The sequence below is a fragment of the Protobothrops mucrosquamatus genome, unplaced genomic scaffold (assembly GCF_001527695.2).
Source record: "Protobothrops mucrosquamatus isolate PMUCROS unplaced genomic scaffold, P.Mucros_1.0 scaffold1311, whole genome shotgun sequence".
NCBI classification, from domain to species: Eukaryota; Metazoa; Chordata; class Lepidosauria; order Squamata; family Viperidae; genus Protobothrops; species Protobothrops mucrosquamatus.
The window spans coordinates 166,590-192,025 of NW_015387512.1; the positions used below are offsets into that span (position 1 = coordinate 166,590).

The 25,436-nt window shown below is 36.7% G+C and overlaps 1 protein-coding gene across 1 annotated transcript in view; it reads right to left on the reverse strand.

Moving 5' to 3' along the window:
• LOC107292274 (fibulin-2) overlaps positions 1-25,436 on the reverse strand; it is a 69,138-nt gene that overhangs the window by 32,064 nt on the left and 11,638 nt on the right. The window contains exons 2-4 of the mRNA XM_015821352.1: positions 17,081-17,178; positions 15,085-16,512; positions 14,252-14,317 (exon numbers count right to left, since the gene is read on the reverse strand). Of these exons, the coding sequence (XP_015676838.1) occupies positions 14,252-14,317; positions 15,085-16,408 (1,390 nt within the window). The 5' untranslated portion in view covers positions 16,409-16,512; positions 17,081-17,178. The remainder of the gene's footprint in view (positions 1-14,251; positions 14,318-15,084; positions 16,513-17,080; positions 17,179-25,436) is intronic.

Consider the following 25,436-nt stretch of genomic DNA (forward strand, 5'->3'; position numbering starts at 1 on the left):
AAGCTGAGTTCCTACGTATGACAAATTGGGTTCCAGCATGGCTTAGAACTTATGGAGACCACCACATTTTTAAAAACATATTAGAGAGTTCCATTCAGAACACTGTTCCTCTGCCCATGAATGTGCAGTACATTCTTGGATTGGATTATTTGATTAAATGAATAGACTGATGTGGAGCAAGAGGCAGGAATCTAGATCTTTGATATAGGCAGGAAGTCAGAGCCTAGTTTGGGCTCTCCTAAGAGAAATAAAAGCTACAAGTCAATAAGACATATTCTTTAACTATATCTTTAACTTACAAAAAGCATGCCCATCCTCCACTCATGTACATAACTTTACAGGAATAACTGGTCCTGTGAACCATACTTTTACTTGCAGAGAAATTGCTATGCTGATTGCTTCAGAAATGATAATGCAAACCCTGAAAAATCATGCTCCATATAGAGGTGCAATGTTCTTTCAGAAACCATCTAGTGATCCTCTCTAATCTTTTAAGATAAAGATGCTAACCCCTTCATACTCTCCCATCTAGACCAGAAGAAAAAGAATTCTCGGTGGCACTGCTGAAAATATGGAGTCTGCTTCTGCCCTACATAAATAATAAAAATCTTTTCTTTCCATTTTAAATCTTTGGACTCAATGCTGTTTATTAGCTTGACCGAAAGGCTGAGTTTCTTTATTCTATTTTTCAGTTCTTCCTTGTGTGATTTAATGCATTGCTTCAGTTATTCATGTGGTGAATGGTTTTGAGTTTGGTTGTTTTCTTGCAGATGTTCCATTTCCAGACTCGGTAATATTATCAGTGTGAGGGCAAGTGGGGTTGACTGACTGTTTTGCTGATATAGATATTAGGTCTTAGATATTTTTGTTATATTTTTTTCTAATATGTTGTAAATATCATTACAATAATAAAATATCCACTTTTTCATTAATCCTGACCATTTTTTCCTTTTCTTTATCTTGTCATGCCAAATATGTTGCTCAAAATATATTTTAACAGAAATTTAACCTGTTGCCATTAGTAAATAACAGGACAGGATCATCTCCATCTTCTTCTGATTATTTTCTGTGATCAATTATTTGACAATGAAATCTTAATAATGCTACACTTAGGTAAAATATGATCTTGCAGAACAGTATCAGAGCCCAAATGACAACTTAAGTTAGTCCGTATAGATAACAGCAATATTCACTTGCATCTGCAATTCATGACTTTAAAAAAATTGGCAGACTATCATGTTTCTTATTTCTCTCTTGAATTAGACTGTTATAAATTCCATATATTCACATGTTTTGGTTTAGAAACAAGAAAAGCATAAATGTTATCAGTTGAATCAAACATTACCTGCTGTTGTAATGATTTCAATGAAAAACAGCTTGGTATTTGGCTGTAATACTGTTAGTGATTTTAACGAAAAGCTCAGATATGATTCATTGTATCACCGTTTTACAATGCCATCATATGTGCAGCTCTGAAAATAAAAATAAAAGTCATACAGAGAAAAGAAAGAAAAAATAAGAATATAGTAAAGAAAAAGAAAAGAAATATCTAAAGAAGTGAGTTCCCTCTTCATCACCATAAGTACGAACAATTGAAGTACAGTAATTATCAACTTCTCTTAAAATACAACAAATGTTATTCCCATATCCGACCTCTTATCTATAAACAAATTCATGAAGCCCAAATTATATGCAACTTTATTTTTCAAAATAACTTTATACACTATGGCCAGTCTAGAGAAAAGATGGACTAGGGGTAACATGATAGCAGTGTGTCAATATTTGAGGGGCTGCCACAAAGAAGAAGGGGTCAACTTATTTTCCAAAGCACCAGAAGACAAGATGAGAAGCAATGGATGAAAACTAATCAAGGAGGGAAGCAACCTGGAATTAAGGAGAAACTTTCTAACAGTGAGAACAATTAACCAGTGGAATGTCTTCCCTTCAGAAGTTGTGGGTGCTTCATCACTATAGGTTTTTAAGAAGAGATTGAGCAGCCACTTGTCTGAAATAGCGTAGGGTCTCCTGCTTCAGCAGGGGGTTGGACTAGAAGACCTCCAAGGTCCCTTCCAGCTCTATTGTATTCTATTCCATTCCTTAACTACAAAAATACTGTGTTCGGGTGATTAGGTTTTAAGTCATCCAACTTGGCAATTTTTCATTGTAGAAAATATGTTAACAATCCTGTCTGCAATCTGAAAATCATTACAGATAAATCTAACTTAAGTGTCTGCTGTTCCTTCCCACATTTATCCTGGGCTCTGACAATGCAGTTACCTCAAATTCGGTATAAAGCATAATTTTTTAATCATCCTTTTTGTCGTATGAAATTTTTTATTAACCATTAAAAAAAAAACCTGTGATGGAATGTTGGCCTGGAGTCCCAGGAGGGAGGGAGTGAATTCCAGAGGAGCAAGAGGCAACATAGCTTAAATAGCTGGTGTAAGAGAAAGAGAGTGAAGATGGCTCCTCCCTATTAGTCCCCAGAGTATATATTTTATGGTGCAAGTAGTCTGCCTATTTCTGCCTATAGATGAGGAACAATAAAGAAAACTGCTGAGAAAAATCTCAACGTGTCTTTCTTGGTTTTTGGAGCCTGACAAAAACTTCATCTAGTCTGACGCTTTAGATATCTCACTGAATATGTTGGTGACTTTGAGTAGGTCTGATATAGCAGGGCTTTTCAACCTTTTCACCCATTGTACCACTTTTAGGATATGGTAATATCCGAGTACCACCAGTTGCCTAGCAAGGTGTCAAAAACTTGATGACCAAAAAAAAAAAAAAGGAAAAAAGTGATAAAATACAGGTAATCCTTGACTTACAGCAGTTTGCTTAGTGACTGTTCGAAGTTACAATGGCACTGAAAAAAGTGCCTCCCAAGCCACAGCCGAGCAAGATGCCTGCCCGCCCCGCGGCGCTCTTCCTCCTGTCCAAGGTTTTCATTGTTGTGAGCATTTCTGTTGGCAGCAGGGGTGGGTTGGGGTTTTTTTGGTTTTTATTCCCCCCATCTGCTGGGTGGTTATAGCAGGTTTTGGTCACTTCACATGACCCCGGGACACTGTGACCGTCATAAATATGAATCAGTTGCCAAGCATCTGAATGTAAATCACAAGACCCTGGAGATGCTGCAACATTCCAGCTGATTGGCGCTTCTTCTGGGCTCAGCAGAAGTGCCAGGAGCAGCACCGAGCTCCAGCTGGAGCCTGGTGCTGATCCTGACGCTTCCGCTGAGCCCTGACAGCCCTGCAGCTCCAGCCATCTCTCGCTCAGGCTTGTGCGGTGCTGCCACTGGTTTAGCTCATTCCCCTCCCCTGCTACCACTTTTCTAGGATGGTTGCATACCACCTGCCAGGTGCCAATGTACCACAGGTGGTACTCATACCACTGGTTGAAAAGCCCTGTGATATAAGTTTTGCTTTGTTTGGATTTTCTATTTTTATTAAAGCAGCTGTCTTTCATTTTTCTATCCATTCCATATATTTTATATATTATTTTGAATCTTATGAATTCAAATTATCACTCAAAATTTAGCTTAGAAAACTGAAGTGGTTGACAAAATGGGGGGAAAAGACAACCTTAAATATCGCAGTCAAGAGAGCCAAATTCATTGGCCCAACAAGTTTCCCTTCAAACTCTTCATTTCAATTTTCCACTTAGAAAGCTAGGAACTCCTTGAAACCTGTAAAGTATTTACCATTCCTCCTTATAATTTATGCAGTCACAAAATGCAAGCCAAGTTTGAATTTTTGAATCCTTGCCATTTTATATATAAGGTAAATCCATAATGAAAGACTTCAAGCATGCAACCCATTAACAGAGATTTTAAAAATGCTCTAAAAATGATTCCTTAAGACTTCTTGACAAAGGCAGGAAAGGTCAACATGCTATTGGGCTCTGCTAGTTTTAATGATAATATAATAGCTTTTATACCTCTGTAGGGCTTCAACTAACAGATTTTGAGTGAATGACAAGTCATATTGGTAAGAGCAGCTTGGTGAAAGTCAATATAATATAAAATATTTCCCCACCTGAAAAATCATTGTAAACTATTAATTTTTTTTGACTTGCTATTTTAAATCCCTAAAGAGTTAAGATATATGTTATCTACAGAAAGGCCTGAAATATTTTGTTCATGAGTAAATCCAGAATAAATGTTGCTATAGCAAATTGTAAGCAACAAATCTCATCTATTTAATAGGATATAAGTGAACCATGTCTAATGGCAGCTACATGATTACAGTTTTCAACATTTCTTGGAAGAAAACATGACAGCCCAACAGATGACCAAAGTTACACATTCAGAATTACAATTCCACCAATTATTCAGCAAATAACTTTATCAGCTCCCCAAACGAACACCATCATCACCTTTTCTTATTGCAATTGGCCTTTTATATAAGGCTTTCTTGTCAGAGTTATGTTGGTTCAGGTTTTATAAAATAACTACTTGAGTCCAAACCATTGGGGTTTTTTTGTTCAGTTGCTGAGTTGTGTCTGATTCTTCATGATCCCAATGATCACAGCATGCCATCCTCCCCCCCATTCTCCACTGAGTCCCAGAGTTTGCTCAAATTCACGCTCATTGCATTGATGACACTATCTAACCATCTCATCCTCTGCCATCCCATTCTCCTTTTGCCTTTAATCTTTCCCAACATCAGATCTTTTCCAATGAGTCCTCTTTTCTCATTAGGTGGCCAAAGTATTTGAGCTTCAGCTTCACTATCTGTCCTTCCAAAGAACAATCAGAGTTGATTTTCCTTAGGATTGACTGATTTGATCACCTTGCAGTCCAAAGGACTCTCAAGAATCTTCTCCAACACACAATTTGAAAGCCTCAGTTCTTCAGCACTCAGCCTTCCTTATGGTCCCATTCTCACAACCATACATTACTACTGGGAAAACCATAGCTTTGACTGTATGGACCTTTATTGGCCAGGCGATGTCTCTGCTTTTTAACATGGTGTCTAGGTTTGTATTAGGAGCAAGAGTCTTTTAATTTTAGGGCTTCAGTTGCAGTGTGCAATGATCTTGGAACCCCAAAAAATAAAAACTGTCACAGCTTCCATTTCTTCCCCTTCTATTTGCCAGGAAGTAAAGGGACAGAATGCCATGATCTTAGTTTTTTTAATGTTATGTTATGGTTACTAAATCTTATTTGATATTTACTAACTTAATTCAAAGGATTTTAAAGGACCTTATTGCAAAGAATCTTTAAGAACTTTACAAAAACAATAAAAACAAAATTAAAATGATCCATTCAATGCAATGTCAGAAGAATTAATGGAAGCCCAGCCTTTAAAAATGGGGGGTTAACGAATGGTTAAGAACATTCAGCAGTGGTCCAGCATACTACAGCAAAAAGTGATTCCAGAGGATGAATAAGGTCTTCCTCTGTAAGCAATCACCTAGAAAACCAGTGAAAATGCCTAGGTATTTTTAAGCTTTCAATCTTAATTTATTATATTTTGTGTTTCAAAATATATCCACAAACCACATAAAAAAAAGAAAGAAACCCAAATGCATTCCAAAACACTTAGGTAAATGTTTTTATTAACTGTGGTTATAAGAGAACAATTGCTGCAAAACTAATAAAAAAACCTACACACTATATAATGTGTATACAGAGAAAAAGATGGTTACAAAGAATGTAGTTCAAAAGAGCAATGAATGGTTTAGATTAGTGATGCCCAGCACACTGAAGCTGAAAGGTTATTTGAAGTACATATGGGTATTTGTGTCATATCAGTTGGTGGGTCCTTAAAGAATCGGAATTTTTTGCTGGTCTCACACAGTAGTTGTGTAATGCAATACCAGGAGAAGACATGTATTCTTATATGACACAGGGGATAACAAGATATGTTGGACTGATCATGGGCATACATTTGGCCAAGTATCTACCTAGGATTGTGTAGCCATGAGAGCCCAGGGTAGGATTAGGAGAGAAAAAGATACAACTTTAAGAAAGCATCAAGAAGTACAATCTATATAGCTATACCAACTCCTTTTCAACATCAGAACCAAAACACTGTGTTCATAGCTAAATTAAAATGGACCAAAAAAAAAAAAGAGGCCAAGCAGTTTTCATGGAATTAAAACATAGTTTTGAAAGCCAATGGGCTAAACTAGAAGCCTACAGAAAATTGAATGGAATACTAATACTTCCATGTCCAAAGCACCAAAATGCCTCTATGGTGAAAGGATTTGCCAGTGATACCACTGTTGCATGGAGGATGTCCAATTGAAGGCTCTGTTCATGTCCCCATGAAGTTGTCCAGCAAAGTGCTATCCATTTATCTACTTGCAGTCACCCGCTTTTGAATTACCAGGTCGGCGGGAGCTGGAGCATGTGAGGGGAGCTCAACTTACCCTGTGGCAGCAACGGGTCTCGAATGTGAGGTGCCAATTGCCAATCCAGTATTCTAACCTTGTCAGCCACCATGCAAAGAAAATTACTTTGATTGTAACAAAAACATTAGAAAATTTCAGTGACCAAGAGACTATGTCTAAAAGTGAATTGGAAACTAAAGCTATGACTTTTAGTGTCTAAGAAAAATGATGAACAGAAAACAAATGCTGAAAATGTTGAAAAATTGTAAGAATTCAGGTTTAAATAGTTTAATTAGACAAATGCTATAAAGTAAACATTATTTGTTTTGCAGTGACTGTGACTTATGTGAATGAAGACATCTGTGTTTAAAAATTGAAAGAATGCTATCAGTTTTTCCCTTATACAACCAACCATGTTTTTTGAGTGATGTATAAACCCAGTTTTGATGTATCTGCATCTGAATCAAATAAATACTTCATGTAGTTCAAAGGTATTAAATGCAATTATTTTTCAGTGTACTCTGAAAAATAACAGTGCTCTTGTTCTTCAAGGCTAAAAACAATGTAATAATCCTGAACAAGTAAAGCATGAGTGACTTTTCTTTCATATGCCCCTTGTCTCTTGATGAAGGGAGTTTTGCTCAACCAGAAGGCCTCTATGGTCCTTTCCAACTCTGCTATTCTGTTATTGTTAAGAATTCCTGGTTGGGCAGAAGATTTTATTCTCAGTATTGTAAACCTGATCTGAAGAAGTGCTCCCTTTAGACCTGACTATTAAACATGATAAAGCCAAACCATGAAAAGGTAAAATCAACCTGCATTATCCTTGCTTAGTAAAGATGACAAAAAGCATAAACATTGAAAAGATGTCTAGTTATCATATAGCCTTTCATACCTCTACAGGTTATTATTCTGAAATGTATAGATTATAGTTCACCTTTCTTGGCATTAAAAGCAGTAACTTTTAATTCCACTTAATTACAATGTGGATTCCAGTCGTCATAAATCATTTTGACTGGTGTCTGTTTCAGATTAGCCCACCTGAACTAACAAAGGGCAATTTGCATTCTTTGGCTCCTATGATTCGTTTCCTGAAGGGCTGTAACACTCAAAGTTTGCATCACGCTTCTTACAATGCAAAATTATAAAATCAAATGAAAAACGGAAATCATAGAAACTACCAAAAAACTACACAAATTCAACCTTATTATGTGAAACTTCATAGTTAAAAGCTCACACATTTCAGAAGCTAAAATCTGAACGCCAGATAGTAAAAAGACACAAGCCATTAAACCAGATGTTTAAAGACATGATGTTACTAAAAACATCTGATTGGGTGGAAAAGAGGGCTAGGAAACTGAAGTAAAACAAATACAGGTAATCCTCAATTTAAAAGCACAACTGAATTCCATTGGTAACCAAGACTGAGTTTTGCCCCATTTTATGACCTTTCTTGCCACAGTTGTTTCAGTGAATCACCACAGTTAAGTTAGTAACACAGTTTTTAAGTGAATCTGGTTTCCCCATTGACTTTGCTTGTCAAGAAGGTTGCATGACCCTGGGATATACTGCAACCGTCATAAATACGAGTCAGTTGCCGAGCACCTAAATTTTGATCATGTGACTATGGGGATGCTGCCACGGTCATAAGTGTGAAAAACAGTTATATGTCACTTTTTTCAGTGCCATTGTAACTTCGAACGGTCACTAAACAAACAATTGTAAATCGAGGACTAACTGCATTTCCCTCCTTTTAAAAAAAGTAGTCCTTTGTGCCAAGCCACCATCTCCTTGCATCCCATCCCCAGAGCATTGTGAGTTTCTGCTAATCACTGCCTCAAGGAGACGGTCTTCTTTTGCTCTTTCTGTTTCAATACGTGGCTTTCACAGACATGCATTGCCCATTGGAAAGTCCAATGATTTAACTATTCCAAACTTTATTGTTACTGAAAAAATTTTTATCTGTTGATCCTAAAATTATTACAGCCTTTCTCTTTTGCTTTATTATTTGTTAAAACACACAATAAGATAACAATAAGCAATGAAAAAGAGTTCATCTTAAATGGTTCTTGAGTCCAAGAAAAGAGAAGCATCTACCACTTTCAGTTCTTCACTGTCAAGCACATATTCACAAATCATGCCTTATGCTAAATAAATAATAATCACGTTGCCTAACATTGCTTTTGTCTTCTTAATATACATCGTTAAACTTAGTTTTTTATTTTCCTGGTTTCCCCTGTCCTTATGAGCTCTTGTAAGTTTTCTTGATTTTCAGCTAACAAAAAGATATCATGTTATTAAATAGCTGTTTGGTTGTGGCTTTTAGTTTGCCAGTATATATCTGGTGTAATTCAGAGCTAAATAAGTTTCCTTAAACCCCCATGAATTTGAGAAAAGTCTACCGCTTTGGAAATGGCATTGCCCTCTTTAGCTGGGCTCAATAGGAATCCAAGTAAGAATTCTAAACTGTCAAAGAGAGGGGATTAATTTACTCAGGAGATTGCTTTTTCAGGAATGTCAGGGCCTGTTAAGCTGGAAATGGCTAACCACTTTCCCCTTACTTAAGCCAAAATTGGGAAAGGTGACAGACAGAGGGAGGAGTGCACTTAGCAACTGACCCTTTAAAAAGATAATTTCATTCCTCTTGTCAGCAAGGATAATCACTCTGGATTTCTGAAGCACCACAAAGCATTTTTAAAGCATTTCCTCTATCTTGCACTCAAAATGTCACCGACCGTCCTTGTCCCATTGATTTTCTTTCTTGCAGCAGCCATCATTTGTGCTGGTTCAAGGAGTTGCAAAGAAAGAAACATTGACATGTGTGTTTAATCATGAAACACATATGGATACAGTCAAATGAGTCACTATTACTTCCAAGGAAAGGAACAAGCATCACTAGGCAGTAATCTGATTCCACTCCCAATGATGAGAGAAAGCAATCCTAATTATGACATTCTTTATAACATTCCTGTTTTGAAAAATAAAGTGTTCCAATCACCTGTTTTTGTAAGAAAATATAACACAAATGCTTTGATTCCTGAAACCTGTGCAGTCCTGATATGTACACCGTTGTGTTGTTGCAACATTTCTACTGATATATAAACAAGAACAAGTCTAATCAAGCTTATCCTTTTCTCAAAAGAACTCCATTCAGATAACTGCTAGCATTTATCTACCTGGGGCTGCCTTTGAAGTTGGCCTGAAAATTGCAGCTGTTCCAGAGGGCAATTGTTGAAATGTTAAGAGAGATGGTCTTTCAAAATTGCTTCCCTGGAGCCCAGAATCTAACTAAATACTTTCTTCCACCTCATCCAGCCAGATGCTAAGGTCACTTTCCAGCCTTTCTGGTATTTTAAATCTTGGCCTTTTTTAAAAAAAAATTCTCATGTGTTATTTAGTCTCTTAAACGTAGATACACTGCAGAAATTATGTAATTGTTTTAATCAATATAAGCCAATTTGAGATTAAAGAAGGCTGGATTTTTTTAAAAAAAAAAAGCTTTAAAATGTATAGAACGTTTTCTTCTTAATTTCTAAATCACCAATCTGGATCTCATTTCCGCTGCTCTGAGTTTATAATTAAAATTTTATTGTGGAATTGGGACCATTGCTCAGGATGCAATGAAGTTAAACATTAGAAGACAGGATTGGGGGAAGTATACTGTAATCATGGTCTAAAAATTTGTATGATTATTTCTGGAGGCACTAGCTATTTCTGGGTTTTTTTTCTCTCATTGGAGCCTAAATTCACTACTACAGCTACAAAACTTTATTCAGTCTAATAGACTTTTGCTAACCTTTTAAATTATGTCGAATGTACTCATAGTGCCTACACTGGGATTATTAGTAGGAAGACTAAAGAAATTGAGTGGCACCAAAAACAGTACTGAGAACTATTTCAGCAACCTCTAAACATGAAGATGCAAGTGTGGTTTATGGTTGCAAGAACTATAATTATTTATTTATTACAAACACATTTACACATCTCAGAATACTTCAGACTTAAACTATCTGATATGTCACAAATGAAATACACTAAAAGTAAACCTTCCTTCAGTCTGAACCAAGTTCTTGATGACTTTGTGAAAACATCCATGAAGGTTTTTTGAAAACACTGCAGATATCTGCTTACTTCCTAATTTAGCCTACTTCCTGATGCTTTCCTGTCTCAGAAGCCGCCTTCACCTGCTTTGTTTCCAAGTCCAAAGCTAGTTAAATGCCACCACTTACTACAAAACTCCATGCTCAATTGTAGCTTAATAAAGGTGCAGAGGGGTAACAATCTACATTAGGCAGGGTCACCTGTATGGGATCTCCCAAAAAAAGGCAAGATGCTGGAAGTGGTAATGAAAAAGAACCATCATCCCTTTTATACATGGGTGCAATACAAAAAGGGAGAAGCTTCCATTGTGACATGCTTCTAACATCTTATTTATTTTTATATTTATTTACATTTCACATGTCTGAATATTGCTTTTTTGCCAAATTTATTTATTTATATCCATTTATTATTTTTATAAATAACGCAAAATCGCTAACATTGTCCAATATTCCTTCCTCCTTTTTCCCCAAAACAACAACTGTGAGATATTTTTTTTTGCTGGAGATGTACATAATTTCCAAAAAAATAAAGGATTCTTAGTTCAAGTTGTAAAAGCAATTCCTCACAAATTTTTACCTTTTTAATTTCTTTTAGCTTGTTCTCTAACTTTGATCTGAGCTCTGATCTTTGACTGGAGCTTTGGTGCTGATCTCTGTGGTTTAGGCCTAGGAATTTCCAGTGGTTCTCTTAGGCAGGATAAAACATGCCAAACTGCCTGTGAAAACCATAGTCATCTCTTTTCAACATCTCTACACATAAACATCTAGTAATACCTGATATAATGCCATCATAATCAGTGGACGCAGTATAGGGACATCACAGCTTTCATATTATCATTGAGAAGAGAAGCAGAAGGATATGTAAAGTTGCTTTTACTAGCAACCAACTTATATTTTATTACATTTTGTTCCAGCTTTGTCACAGAGAAAGTTTCAACAAGTCTGACTGGAAGCACCAATACATGGTAAAGCACCAATCTATCCTAGGATACAGAACATGTATTAAACAGTGTTTTCTTGAAAGGATTTAGGCTTGTATCCCAGGACAGAATGCCTCAGTTCTAATGTTCCTTGCTCCAGATATTCTTCTTCTCATTAAGGCAGAATAGATAAAGAAAAAAAAATCAACATCCACTTCTTATATCAGTGCAGGTATGGTTTACACAAATAAATTGTTGCTGAGTTACAACTTCCAGCAGTACTCATCGTAGGCCTTGCCAGCCAAGCTTGCTTAAAGAAGTAGTTCTGGAAATCCATGGTTTCCCCATTGTAGGAGATGACCAAGTTGAGCCCAAGGGATAGGTCAAACACATTATCAGTCATGAGTCCCTATATGCCTGTAAGAGATCTAAATCAGGCCCACCTTGAATTCCTTTCTATTCTTAACTCCATTAATTTCCCTTCACTGTTATTAGTTCAGATTCTTGTAGACAGCTTAAGCTTACAATAAATCTTTATACACATTTGAACTGGCTGGATCTCCTGACTGGCCTGGCTTGACACTCATGCTAGTTCTGAATAGGAAGAGTGACTGAACGACTAGTAAGAACTTTGTCAGGGAGTGGATTTGTCAAGGGGCGGGAGAATCACCGAGGATATCTTGCTCAAGAGTCTTGTTTCTCAAAACCAAGGGTTGCTATCTTGTGAAATTATTTCTACATGCCTTCCACTGTATAATGGAATAACTGGTTGCTCACTCTACTGGGAGTTTAATGATGTCAATATGCAGAAGAATCTTTTTCTTTCTCTTTCTCCATAGATATCTTCTTCTGCATGTGTGCTTTAGGTCATGAGATGGCTGCTTCCCAACTTAAAACGCTCAGCAGCCAGGAATTTAGCCTATTTACTGTACAAATAAATGGATTTTATCTTTTGGCACTGGGCTTTTTTAAACTTGAGTCAGGATATTATTGTAATGAAATCCAAACCCGTCAGGTCTCCTTCTGATTAGGATGGCAAGCGTGACCAATTAAGTTAGACCTGGCAATAAAACACATGAGAAATGCAAGCATGGAGGCTCTCTGAGTGACAGGAAAGGGAGAGGCAAGCCCAGCAATCTTCAGATCACAAGCATGGTTTATTTTGGGCAACATCCATTATGATCTGATCTCACTTCTCATCTTATCACAATGGGAACAGGAAAGGATCATTTCATGGCTCTTTGTTACAGAGAAGAAATGTAACAAAAGTCAAGCTCCTTAACAATCGGGGTTTCCTGTAAGTTTTTTCAGATATGTGGCATGGGCATAATTGAATATGATGGTCAGCATATTAAAATATTTTCATGACAGAAAAGTGATATCATCAATTTGTCTTAAAATAATAAATAGTGTAACTTTAGAGGGAACTCCATACTACTGTAGTGGTCTTTCTTTTAATTACTCTAACTGCAATCTCATCCTTGTCACTTCTAGACCCAAAGGTACTTTTTTCAAAAGGCAACTGGAATTTGTTTTTATTTTTTTCTTTGAAGACTGTTTTTGCTTCTCCTCCAAGAAGCTTGTATAGTTGTGACTGAATTGTGGAGGATGGAAGGATTTATATTCCTTACAGTCATCTGGTCATTAGCACTCTTCCTTTTGGATGGCCCTCAGGGTCACCTGAATAGTGCAAATGCATGTGCAATGATCATTGTTTCCAGCTCGTTAAGACACCACCTATTTTCTGTTTACAACAAAGTCCTTTCAGCAGTTCCAAGAATGTTCCATACCCATTTGCATTATTCAGGTGACCCTGAGGGCACAGATAAACCTCCAAGTGGCCTTAACGACTCTCAGAAAGAATGCTAACAACCAGATGACTGCAAGGAATATAAATCCTTCCATCCTCCACCATTCAATCAGAACTGAAAAAGCTTCTTGGATGAGAAGCAAAATGTCTTCAAGGAAAAACAAAGTGTGACCTGGATGACTGAGAATCTCCATAGACATGTCACTTCTAGAGTTTCCATAACATAGACTGACATAACATTGTATTAACTCCATTCATGCATATAGGGTGGTTGCATCTGGCCAATTTTGCCACAAGAGCATAAACTCAGTGTCCCTATGGCAATGAGTGACTGGCTCACTGGAAGTACCCATTGATTGGGTGGAAACATTGATCATTTCTCTGTTTCAATTTCAGATTGCTAACCTCATTGGTTCTTTTCAACACGTGACAAAGCTATCTGCAGCAAGCAAATCTACAAAGATTGTCCTAAGAGGTGGTCTAATAATTTTATTAATACATGGAGGGATTTAACATAAACACTGCTCATTTAGCAAAGCCATTACTAAAGAAGAATTTCTTTTTCAAAGCAGCAAGCAGCTTCCTTTTCAGTACAGGTCATAAACCATGTTACATTGCTATTTGAGCTAATGTTATATAATATATGCAGCAGTTATTGAGGTTAGTTTAATTTAATTAAGTTTAGTTTAATTTAATTAAGACATTGTTAAATTTTGTCAGTAACAAATATGGATTAGAAATTTACTTAACATTGCCCTTTATTAAATTTTTCAATAAAGGTAATAATTTCATATTTTCATCAAATCTTTAAAGCCACTTAAACTCAAACTTTAATTTTTCCTTTTCAATGGCAAGTGTCTACTTAAATCAAATCAAATATATTTAATGAAGATATATGAATTAAAGGAAAAGAGATAGCAATAACATTTTTATGATATGTTAACATTTCTGTAAAAGTATCTTCATCTGTGAAAAGGCCCACCCTGCTTGTTGTATCCACAGTATGTTTTCATTAAAAAGGGTGGGGGAAAATTTGGGGCTGGTTATGAACTTTTTGTAACTGGTAGAAGATGCTACTTGCTACTTACTGGCTGTCTCTACTTCTCCATAGGAGGAAATGTTCTTATGATATCTTGTTTTGGGAGTCTGCAAAGCTAGAAAGGTGAAAAACTTTAATAATTATTATACAATAAAAGACAGCAAAATACTCGCACTCCCTTCTTAGTCAGAACCCAGCCATGAAAATTTCATCCAAATTTTCCTTTCTTTTAGGAGAAAAAAAATCCAAAAGTTGTTTCTTTTCCATCAAATCAAATGATTAAAAAGTCTAAATGTTAGATAACCTCTCAAAGAAAGAGAAAAATGGAAAATCACATTGCAGCTCACCAGTTATCCACTGATTTTCACTAAAACTATGCATCACTATTCTACAAAGAGCTAAGGTGGTTTTTTTTGTGACGCCCGAGTCTGCAAGTATTAGACTACAGGTAGTCCTCAACTTATGACCACAATTGGCCCCAAAATTTATGTTGCTAAGTGAGACATTTGTTAAGTGAGTTTTACCCCAGTTGTTAAATGAATCATTTCAGCTGTTAAATTAGTAACACTGTTATTAAGTGAATCTGGTTTCCCCATTCTGAAGGTCACAAAAGCTGATCACATTGTTTGTATCTATGCAGCCGAAATACATATAAACCAGCTGAATTTTGATCACATAACCATGGGGATGCTGCAACGGTCGTAAGTGTGAAAAATGGACATAAGTTACTTTTTTCAGTGCTATTGTAACTTTGGAACTGTCGCCAAACAAACTGTTGTAAGTTGAGGACAACCTGTACCTTTCATTATTGTAGCAAACAGGCAGCAGTCCTGCTTTACTGTTTACTGATTTAACATTAAGGCACTGAAACAAAAATCTTACCTGCTGACAATTTGGAGGTCGTGTGAACAGAGTTGGGATCCACATCTTCATCAGGCTGGTAATGATAAAGTGTTTGAGATTGTTTGGGGGCTATCCAATTGTGATCTTCTTTCAGGGCAATCAGCGATGAAGGCGTCGGATTAAATTTGACTTCAGGGAAGTTATCTCCTTTGGATTCCTTGAAATCCAATGATTTGGGTACTTTTGATTTCTGGTCTTTCTTCACGTTCAGTTTGATCCTAAAATGGGAATTTTCTCCTTGCTCAATTCTCTCATGGCTGATCGCGTTTTGTCTCTCGGCTTCTGCCGCATTCCAGGGCGTCTCAGTGGTTGCCACGACTTCTTCCTTTAAAACACTATTTGTGGTGGTCATCTTATATCTTTGTGGTACTTTGGTTGTTGATAGTGTGCTTGTATTCATCCTGACCTTGCTATTTGCATTGTTGCTCCTTTTTTCTGGATGGTTTAGGAGAGGAATATCTGTGCTTGTTTGTTGCTGCCTTGCTGGGTCTGAAATAGACTGAGTCAGTGAAGGGGGAGTTACACTGCTTGCAAGGTAGTCATAATCCTCACTTTGTTCTTGGCCTGTGCTCTCTTGTTCCAAATGTGCTGAATAACTGTAGAACTTTTTCTTTTTGGGTGGCTCCACCTGAGTGGCATCTCCTGGTGCCTCTTGGTCGTAACTGTAGGGATCATCGTAGTGCTGTTCTAGTTCCACGGTATCAGATGGATTAGGGGAGGTTAACATGGATTCATTGCAATCTGGGAGCTGATAGCACATGAGGTCACCGCCAGAATTAGGGCAATGACACACTTTGCACGTAGGCATGTGGAATGTATGTCCTGCAGCATATTTCTGGTCTTCGTGGACACAGCCTATTCTTCCACATTCGGGACATCCATCTGCTGGTAGGACAGCATCAATGCAGTTTTGTGGAAGGTCTGGGCATAACATAAATTGGCAGCTGATTTTACCCCCACCTTTGGGACAAGAACATTCGGTGCTTCCAAAGTCGACCAAGTAGGACTGTCCTTCAGGCACTTTTCCATTCATAAAGCCCACATTCACACAGTCATAGTACTGGTATCCTTCACAAGTACAGCCATGCTGCAGACAAGAAGCACAGCATTCTCCAGGTTCTAGAACTTCTTCAATGCAATTTTCTGGCTGCTTACACTCCACACCTGTGCAGTCCTTCTGTGCCGTTGCAATGCCAGTCCAAATAAGCACCAAAAGGAGAGTGTTCATACAATGTAAATGGGACATTTGGTGCCTATCCATAATTTTCCTAAATATGTTTGGCAAGCATTCAGCTTTTCTCATCTTTTATGGGCTTCTTTTCCTCTCTTTAGTACCCCCCCTTGAACTTCTTGTTCATCCAGCTCTTGGTCAGAAATATTTCCTGGATTCTGTTTTGGAACTAGAGCCTAGGTTTATGAAAGAGAACTTTGTTAAAGACTTTACTTCACATATATCCTGGTAAACATTAGAGATATTTTTAAAAATGGATAAAGCTCCAACATCTGGAGACCGACATAAAATTAATCATAACCTCATCCAAGTGATGTAGACACCAAACTTCAGATTACATTTTTAAATTTTTTTCTTACTTTCTTAAATGTCTCACTCCTGCTTATCTTTTTTTAAAAAAGAAAAGGATTTTACAAATGTCTTTTTATCTGCTTATAAAATAAACACTAAGTTTATTGTGGTACTTCTTTTTACAGATTTAATATTCTTGGGCATCTTTTTTTTAGTTCCAGCTTTTGAAATAACTCTTGACAAAAAAAGACCAGTATTTCTTATACAGATTATAGTCTGAACGTATTTTAGTACTATATCTCATTCTGTTTTCTGATGGAGGTATAAATGGCAAGAGAGGATCAAAATATTAATTAGAATTAGTTTTGAATTATGGGCCCAAGAGAGTCTGAATTTAACATGAAAAGTTGTATGCCACCAAAATATTTTTTTCTCACCTCCAATTTAACTTACTTGCAGTAAATGTCCATTGCAGGACCTCTGTGAAGCACTAACTGTTGTAATGAGCAAGCGTGGGAGGATGTGTAGTCACCAGGAACCATAAGAAAGACCTGCAAAGAAAGTAGGGACATTGAGAATCAGGAAACTTATTTTCCCATGATAACCGATTTTATTGCACCTAACATGAGTCTTTTCACTAAAGTATTATTGGGAGTACAGAGCAGCTAAAAGTTCATCTGGTTTGGTCTAAAAAAATCATTTGTCTTTAGTGTTGAACACAAAACGTTTCTGAGTCCTTTCTCAATTTTGTAGGTCAAGTGGAATATCACTATTTTTATAAAGATCTGTGTACTGTTATGTTCTTGCTAGGAACATTTGTTATTATTTCCTATGGTACTCGAAGAGTAAAGTAAATGACCATACAACAACACATTTCAATAGGAGGTCAAAATGTCATGTAGAGTCAGGAAAACAAATTATTTCTGTCTACCCGCTTCAGCTATGATGTTGAAAATGAAACTCCTGACCCGCACAGTTCTGGACATCACTATAGCAAAGATTGATCCCACTGCATATTAGCTGTGGTTATGTTCGAACTTCTTTCCTTTATCACTCATAAAACATAAACTTACTATTTAAAGTTCTTTGCAACAATCTTTTTTGAACTTTCACTTCTCAAACATTGGACACCCATATAAGAATATTCATCTAGCTTCAAATGCACACACAAACCCCTACATACCAGCAAACAACCTTTAGTTTGCTTTAAAGACTTCTGTTTTTTCTTATTAGATGTGTACCTCATATGGCATTACAAAAACAAAAATTAAATTCTGAATTGAAAATAAAACTGATAATGCAATTCAGATGTTGATGGCAAAATCTTTATGCACCCCACTTTTGTACATGAAGGCACTGATGATACATACTGGTTTAAGCCCCTTCCAAACCAATATGTTAAAACAAAACTGACATAAAGCCGATACAAAAGAAATGTATTGGACATTTGGCATCAAAAGGAAAAATCCATTCACTGATCATTCACAGATAATTGGACACCAAGTCTAGATAGCATTAGTTGGTCTAAAGATCCAGGATGGTTGAATTTGGGAGTCATAAACTAAATCAATTTAGAAAGTATTAAGTTGGGAAGCACACTGTCCTTGTCTGAAAATCACATGAAGATTATATGAAGGTAATCTCATAGCAAAAACTGCACATTGACATATTTACAATACTTCTATTTTCTTTCATTTCCTGGTATCTCTCATTAAACGTGATCTGAATTGTATATGCAATTGATACATTTCAATTGATTTTATTCATGATCTTACAATATTAATTTTTAAAAACAAAACCCACAACATCTAAGGACAGGAAGACTTTTTTGTCATAAACATAAAAGATTTCCCACACATTGTTGTGAATTATTTAAACCCGAATTGCAGTGATTTGTTAAAAAATATCACTACTACATATGCTCTAAAAAACCTGAGAACTTGATGTACCAAAACTCATCCCCAAAATTGGATTCATCTTACCTGCAGATAGCCTTATCCGAGAGTTTATAAAGCAATCTTTTTTTAAGTACCTGTATATCCTGTACATATTCATGTATAGCAGGGCTTTTCAACCAGTGGTATGGGTACCACCTGTGGTACATTGGCACCTGGCAGGTGGTACGCGACCATCCTAGAAAAGTAGCGGGGGAGGGGAATGAGCTGAACCGGTGGTAGCACCGCACAAGCCTGAGTGAGAGATGGCTGGAGCTGCAGGGCTGTCAGGGCTCAGCGGAAGCACCAGGATCAGTCCCAGGCTCCAGCTGGAGCTCGGCGCTGATCCTGGTGCTTCTCCTGAGCCCAGAAGAAGCGCCGATCAGCTGGAATGTTGCAGCATCTCCAGGGTCTTGTGATTTACATTCAGATGCTTGGCAACTGATTCATATTTATGACGGTCACAGTGACCCAGGGTCATGTGAAGTGATCAAAACCTGCTGCAACCACCCAGAAGATGGGGGGAATAAAAACCAAATACCCCACCCCACCCCACCCCGTTGCCAATCCTCAACAAAAATGCTCATAACAATGAAAACCTCGGACAGGAGGAAGAGCACCGCTGGGCACTGTCTTGCTCGGCTGTGGCTTGGGAGGCACTTTTTTCAGTGCCATTGTAACTTCGAACAGTCACTAAGTGAACTGTTGTAAGTCGAGGACTACCTGTAATTTATCATTTTTTTTCTTTTTCTTTTTTTGGTCATCAAGTTTTTGACACCTTGCTAGGCGACTGGTGGTACTCGGATGTTGCCATATCCTAAAAGTGGTACAATGGGTGAAAAGATTGAAAAGCCTGATATATAGGCTCATCTACAAATAAGGTGACCCTCAAAATATTATGAAGAAGATAATGTGTGGATTATACATGGGTAGTCTTATTATGCAAATTAAAACATACAAATATTTTAAGGGTCAACTTATTCACAGGTGATACAATATTTTTTTACAATTTTGGTTGAAAACTCAAGGATCATCTTATCCTCAGATGGGCTTATACACAATTATATCTGGTACAATAATTATGGACATAACTTTAGTTTGTTTTGAAGATGAAGTATTATAACAGCAGTTATTTGAAATATGCTTTTAGGATATAAAAGACATCATTTGATAATATATTAGGTCTCTGTAAATCAACCCTGATTGGATACATAGCTTTAAATTTGAAAATGGGCAAAACAGTTTCATTTGAGCTACTTCAAGATTTGATTTGAATATTTGTTCATTAACTAAAATGGGAAGCATCTCTTTTTTTTTACAGGATCAGGTAAAAATATCAGGAATAAGTTAGTGTGTAATCCTACAGTGGTTCTGAACCTGTGGTCTGCAGACGTCATCACAAGGGGACCGTGAAGGTTTGAAGAAATGTTGTGATTTAAATCTTGAGTTAAGTCTTGGAGGTCCGTGGCCATGGTCCGTGGCCGCAAAAGGTATTTAAAGAGGGTCCATGATAACAAAAAGGTTGAGAACCACTGCTATAGAGCAAAAGTTCCCAAACTTTTTTTTCAAGTTCATACATTCCAAATAGTGTTGCCACTGGAACATATTCCCATGGGCTTGTCCAAGTAAACAGGAGTGTTGCTTGACAGGGTTCCAGCTATACTCAGTCTGCTCACTCCAACCCACCTCCAACAGCTGACATTCCCTCATTTGCTTATTTACTGGCTTTTCTTCCACTAACCATAGTTGTACAACTAGAAAGCCAGATGGGTTTGCACTTTAAAACTACATTTGCTGCCCTCTACGGGTGGGCAAGACTCCACCACCAAGCCACACTTAGCATGATGCAGGAGAATGACCAATATCCTCCTGAGATTGTGTAATTCTTGCTGCCTCTGATCAAAATGAATTGTGGAGTATGAGGAGGGTTGGCACATCTGATTGGCAGTCTTGGAAAGTACCCCCTGGTTCGGGTTATCAGATATTTGAACAGGCAAAGAAAGACAAAGACAATTAAAAAGGAGGATAAATGGGGGAGGGGGGGAGAGATACACAAACTGTTTAAGTTTCTTAGCATCCACAAGAAAAATTACAGTAGAAAGCTGCAAACAAAATGTACTTAGTCCTACATACAGTACATATGAGATTCCTTTTACCAGCATTAGAAAGACTGTTTTGTTTTGTTTTTTAAATTGAAGAGCTAGAATGTGCTAGAGCCAGTTAGGAGGCAAAAGCTTTCAGTCTGTAACTGATTAAAGACTTGTCCTTTCATGCAGCAGGACAAGCTGGCCTGAGGCTACTAATCAACTAATTAAAGACAGAGAGCAGAACTTGTTAACTTATGGTTAGCACTTAAGGAAGGGCTGCCCCACACGGAGAAAAACTTCTCAGGAAGATAAAGTTTGTTAGATACTGAAACACACACAGACCGACAATATTTGATTTTAAGATTATGCTTTCTGAAAGGAGGACATGAAGACAAAGAAGGTATGTCCTCCTTTTGCCAGAGGTCTGATAACCCTACCCCTGGCACACTAGCAAGACCCGACTGTTTCAGGAGTATATTTGCTGATAATATTCTCTGACAGATATTCTAGCAGAAGTGGCAGTCACAGCCTGGTATAAATACAATGACACTGAGTGCCAAGTCATGGAGAAAGAGGCTGGCATAGAAAAAAGAGAGTTCATAAGTCTTATATTCACTATTCTTTATAAAAGTTTGTCCTAGCACTTTTAAGTGTTGGCCTAGCAGCCATTTTTTCATTTCTGAGACCTTTAAAGCTAGCCATTTGTGCATATTTGAATCACGGTTAATCCAAGAGTGCATCCTGAACTAGTCAGCTTTATTCAATGTGCAGAAAGTTAAGATGAATTCCCAGTGCACTGGCAACACTAGTGCAGAAGTTAAGTAAACAAACACACAAAACTCTCTCTTACTACATTTCCCGTAACCAGGCTTAAAGCTGATGACATTGAGAAAGTAAAGAGGTTACAAAGTAAACTCACAGAGAATAGAATAGAATAGAATAGAATAGAATAGAATAAAATAGAATAGAATAGAATAGAATAGAACCTTGGAGATCTTCTAGTCCAGCCCCCTACTCAAACAGGAGAATCTATACCATCTCAGACAGGTGATTGTCCAGTCTCTTCTTGAAAATTTCCAGTGATGGGTAAGCTGTTTCACTGGTTGATTGTCCTCACTATCAAGAAGTTTCTCCTTAATTCCAAGTTGCTTCTCTCTTTGATCAGTTTCCAATCATTGTTTCTCATCCTACTCTCTGGTGCTCTGGTGAACAACCTGGCCCCCTCTGCCTTGTGGCAGCCCTTGTATTAACCTATTACTTAAAAGGAGCTCTGGGAAGACAAAGAGTCTAATATAGTGACAAAATTTACTACCCATCACTCAGCAAACTCCTTATACCCACTCAGCCTTCCCTCCTCTTTCTCCATATATAGAAATAAAATGGCAACGGTTTTGTTAACAACCCCAGAAGCAGAGAAAAAGCCATTCAATCGATAACTCTCTTTGAAATGCCACAAAACACTTTGCAGCCATCTGCTTCAATCTGTCACTTTGAAAGAGATCCCTGCTTTGGTTTGAAAACTGTTTTAGCTAAATAATTCTGTTGAAACTTTCAAGGCTAGTCAATGATCAAAATCAAGCAATAAAACATCTCTATATGCTGTTTGCAAATGTGTTCACCAGCCAAAATTGCTTGTGCCAGACAAAGTGAAATACTGTAAAGTCATTTGGGCCAAATTTTGTCAAACTGAGGCACTCCTTCACAGCCTTGTTCTCTTCTTAAAACCGTGTGTATCAAAACTGCAATGCAAATAAGCTTTTGCTTTAGAGTTAAAAATCTGATCTTAGCAATCAGGAAAAAAAGCATTAACAAAACCTAATCTCCTGTGAAAGCTAAAACATCCTTCCAAAATTTCAAAGTTCAGTTACCACTGAAATGCTGGGCACAGCAACCACACCGATTTGGAGGACAGCCCGGGAAAATGAACATGATTCTTAAAAGCAGTATTGATGAAGCCTTAGGAACCCCAATTGACCAGGCATCTGATAGGAATTGTATTGCACTAAAACCCAGTTATTTGAACAGATGTGGCGTAATTTGTTCCAAGCTTATTTCTCTGATCTCACTACCAGAGAACAGAGTTGTAGTTGAGGTTTGACCTTATACTGAATTGCTGCCTTTCCTAATTGTGGATAACTGGCACAGTATCTCTTAAGAAAAGTATTATAAAAAGTATTTTTCACAGTTATCCATAACTTCAGCATTCAAAACATTATTTCACAATAACATGCTCTTAATAGTAGGGCTATCAAATACCAGATGACAAGCAGTTAGCAAAAAGAAGCTAATAGCTCTGCTAACATCTAATGTTTCTCTATATATTCGGTAGCTCAGACTTAACTTACTACTTATTCATCTATTAGACATACTATTCCTTTCACTGAGCAGCTAAAGGCAACAGAGATAGCCTTTCCTCTTACACTCTGCCCACGGTCACTTTGAGCTAAGAGAACGTGTGGTGCAGAGTCTCTCGATGGCTTCCATGGCTGACAATGGACCACTACAACATGTCTCTCCCTATTCCAAGTCTAATGCCTTAACTGCTGCTAAATAATATTAATTAACTGTTAATAAATAATCACATCTTCATTTATTGCATTTATATATATTCCCAATGGTTTACAATTCAGGTAGTCTTTACTTAATGACATTACTTGGCACCAGAAACTCCATCATTTAGCAACCATTTATTTCAAGGATGATGAAAAAAGTAACTTTGCAATCGATTCTTGCATTACAAACCTTTACAACTTTCACAGGTCAGTAAAACAAGGGGAAAAGCTAGTATAAAACTGTAAGCACAGTTGCAGTTTTGCTAAGTGACCACTTTGCTTAATGACTAAGTTGTGGGTCCTAATTGTGCTTGCTAAATGGCAATTACCTGTATTAAGAAAACAGAGCATGAACACTGGTGACAAAAGCCATAAAATCAAGGTAAGCACTGTTTGTTAAATTTTTAGGAAGGTAAGAAGATTTACCAAATGGGTGAGAAAAACAGGAGTAGATGAACAATATTAAGAAGGAGATGAGCAAAAGTTAAAGGAATCACAGGAAAAAAGGGCAAGCATCCATCTTTTGTAATCTGCTGCTTACCAGATGCTGGTTGGTGATGGCAGCATAAAAAATAGAAAACATCACCACTAGCAGCCATGAAAAACCCTAAAAAATGATGTTGTCTCCTCCTTCTCTCTCTCTATGCCTGAAATTACAAATCTGCCCATTTTACTATTTCAAAACTTCAAGCACTGAGTAAAAGAAACTGAGTCCAGCAGAGCCATTTTTGCAGTATTTTATGTTTGTGTGTGTGCATTTAGAACACACACCCTAATTCATTTTATAATATAGACAAGCATCAAAACTAAGTAACTTCTTGAAGAATATGCTTTTTTTTTTTTTTCAATATAAAATTTTATTGTTTTTATCATAAAAAAAAAGAAATACATCACAGATATTACACAATGTTATATCCCTTCCCCCCACCCCCCGGACTTCCCAAACCAAACCTAGGCTAATATTCAAATACAAGTAAACAAATATTAATATCTCTAACTCCAAACTCTAAACTTAAACAATCCATCTCCTCCGTGTTAATAAAAATTATTCATTTAGTTAGTTCTTCAAATACCCAAAATCTTTACCATTTCAGCAATATAGTTTAACACCATCCCTTACTTATACAAAAAAAGAAAAGAAAAAAATTCCCATCTTCCATAAAGTTAACAAGTTAATTCTGTCATTTCATGAGGCTACACCTGTAAAAAATCATTTGAAACCCTTAATAAGGTTTACAACTTCAATTACTTAATTATCATTCAATTGTTTTCAATTATTACAACATTATTATATTTATAATAATCTTCCTTTTAATAAAAATTATTCATTTAATTAATTCTTCAAATACCCAAAATCTTTACCATTTCAGCAAAATAAAAAGAAAAAAGAAAAAATTCCCATCTTCCATAAAGTTAAGAAGTTAATTCTATCATTTCATCAAACTACACCTATAAAAAATCATTTTGATCCCTTAATAAGGTTTACAACTTCAATTACTTAGTTATCATTCAATTGTTTATCAAATGTAACATTAACAATAAGTCCACCTCCTTCAACCATTATTAAATCAAAAAAAAGGGAACCTTTAGGACCATAATTCCCATCCATTCATAATTAAGTCAGACAAATTCAATTATTACAACATTATCATATTTATAATAGTCTTCCTTCATCATTAAATCAGAAAAAAACCTTTAAGACATTTTTAACCCATCAAATAACATTTAATGTCATATTTATATCTGACTCTGGCTTTCTTTCTATGCCAAGTTAATATTAAAGCGTTTCGGTTATCAAACCTCAAGATTTGGTAACAAAACTTAATCACTTCAAACTGAGCAAAATTTTCTCCCCTTTCTGTCAATATAATCTGGATATCAATCTTTGTTGCTTTTAGCAGTTGAAATGAGTCCAAGCAGCTTTGTATAAAATTAGTTTGCCTAATAGTTTCCACCTTTAGTCCCAGTATAAATTCACAATTAAGTTGCTCTGACTCTTCAAATTGTATATCTTGATATATAAAAGCCTGTTCAGGATTACTCAGTCTCTCTTCTATTATTCCTTGTTCCACAATTTTATTCGTTTTTGAAAAATCAATGTAAGATTCTAATATGGCCTCTTCAGGGTGTGGATAACTTTCATCAGCTACCACCGGATCCACTTGTTCAACCAGATCTTGAGAAGCAATTGTAGCATTCAAACAAAAATCCTCCTGTTTCTGTAATAAATCTTGCC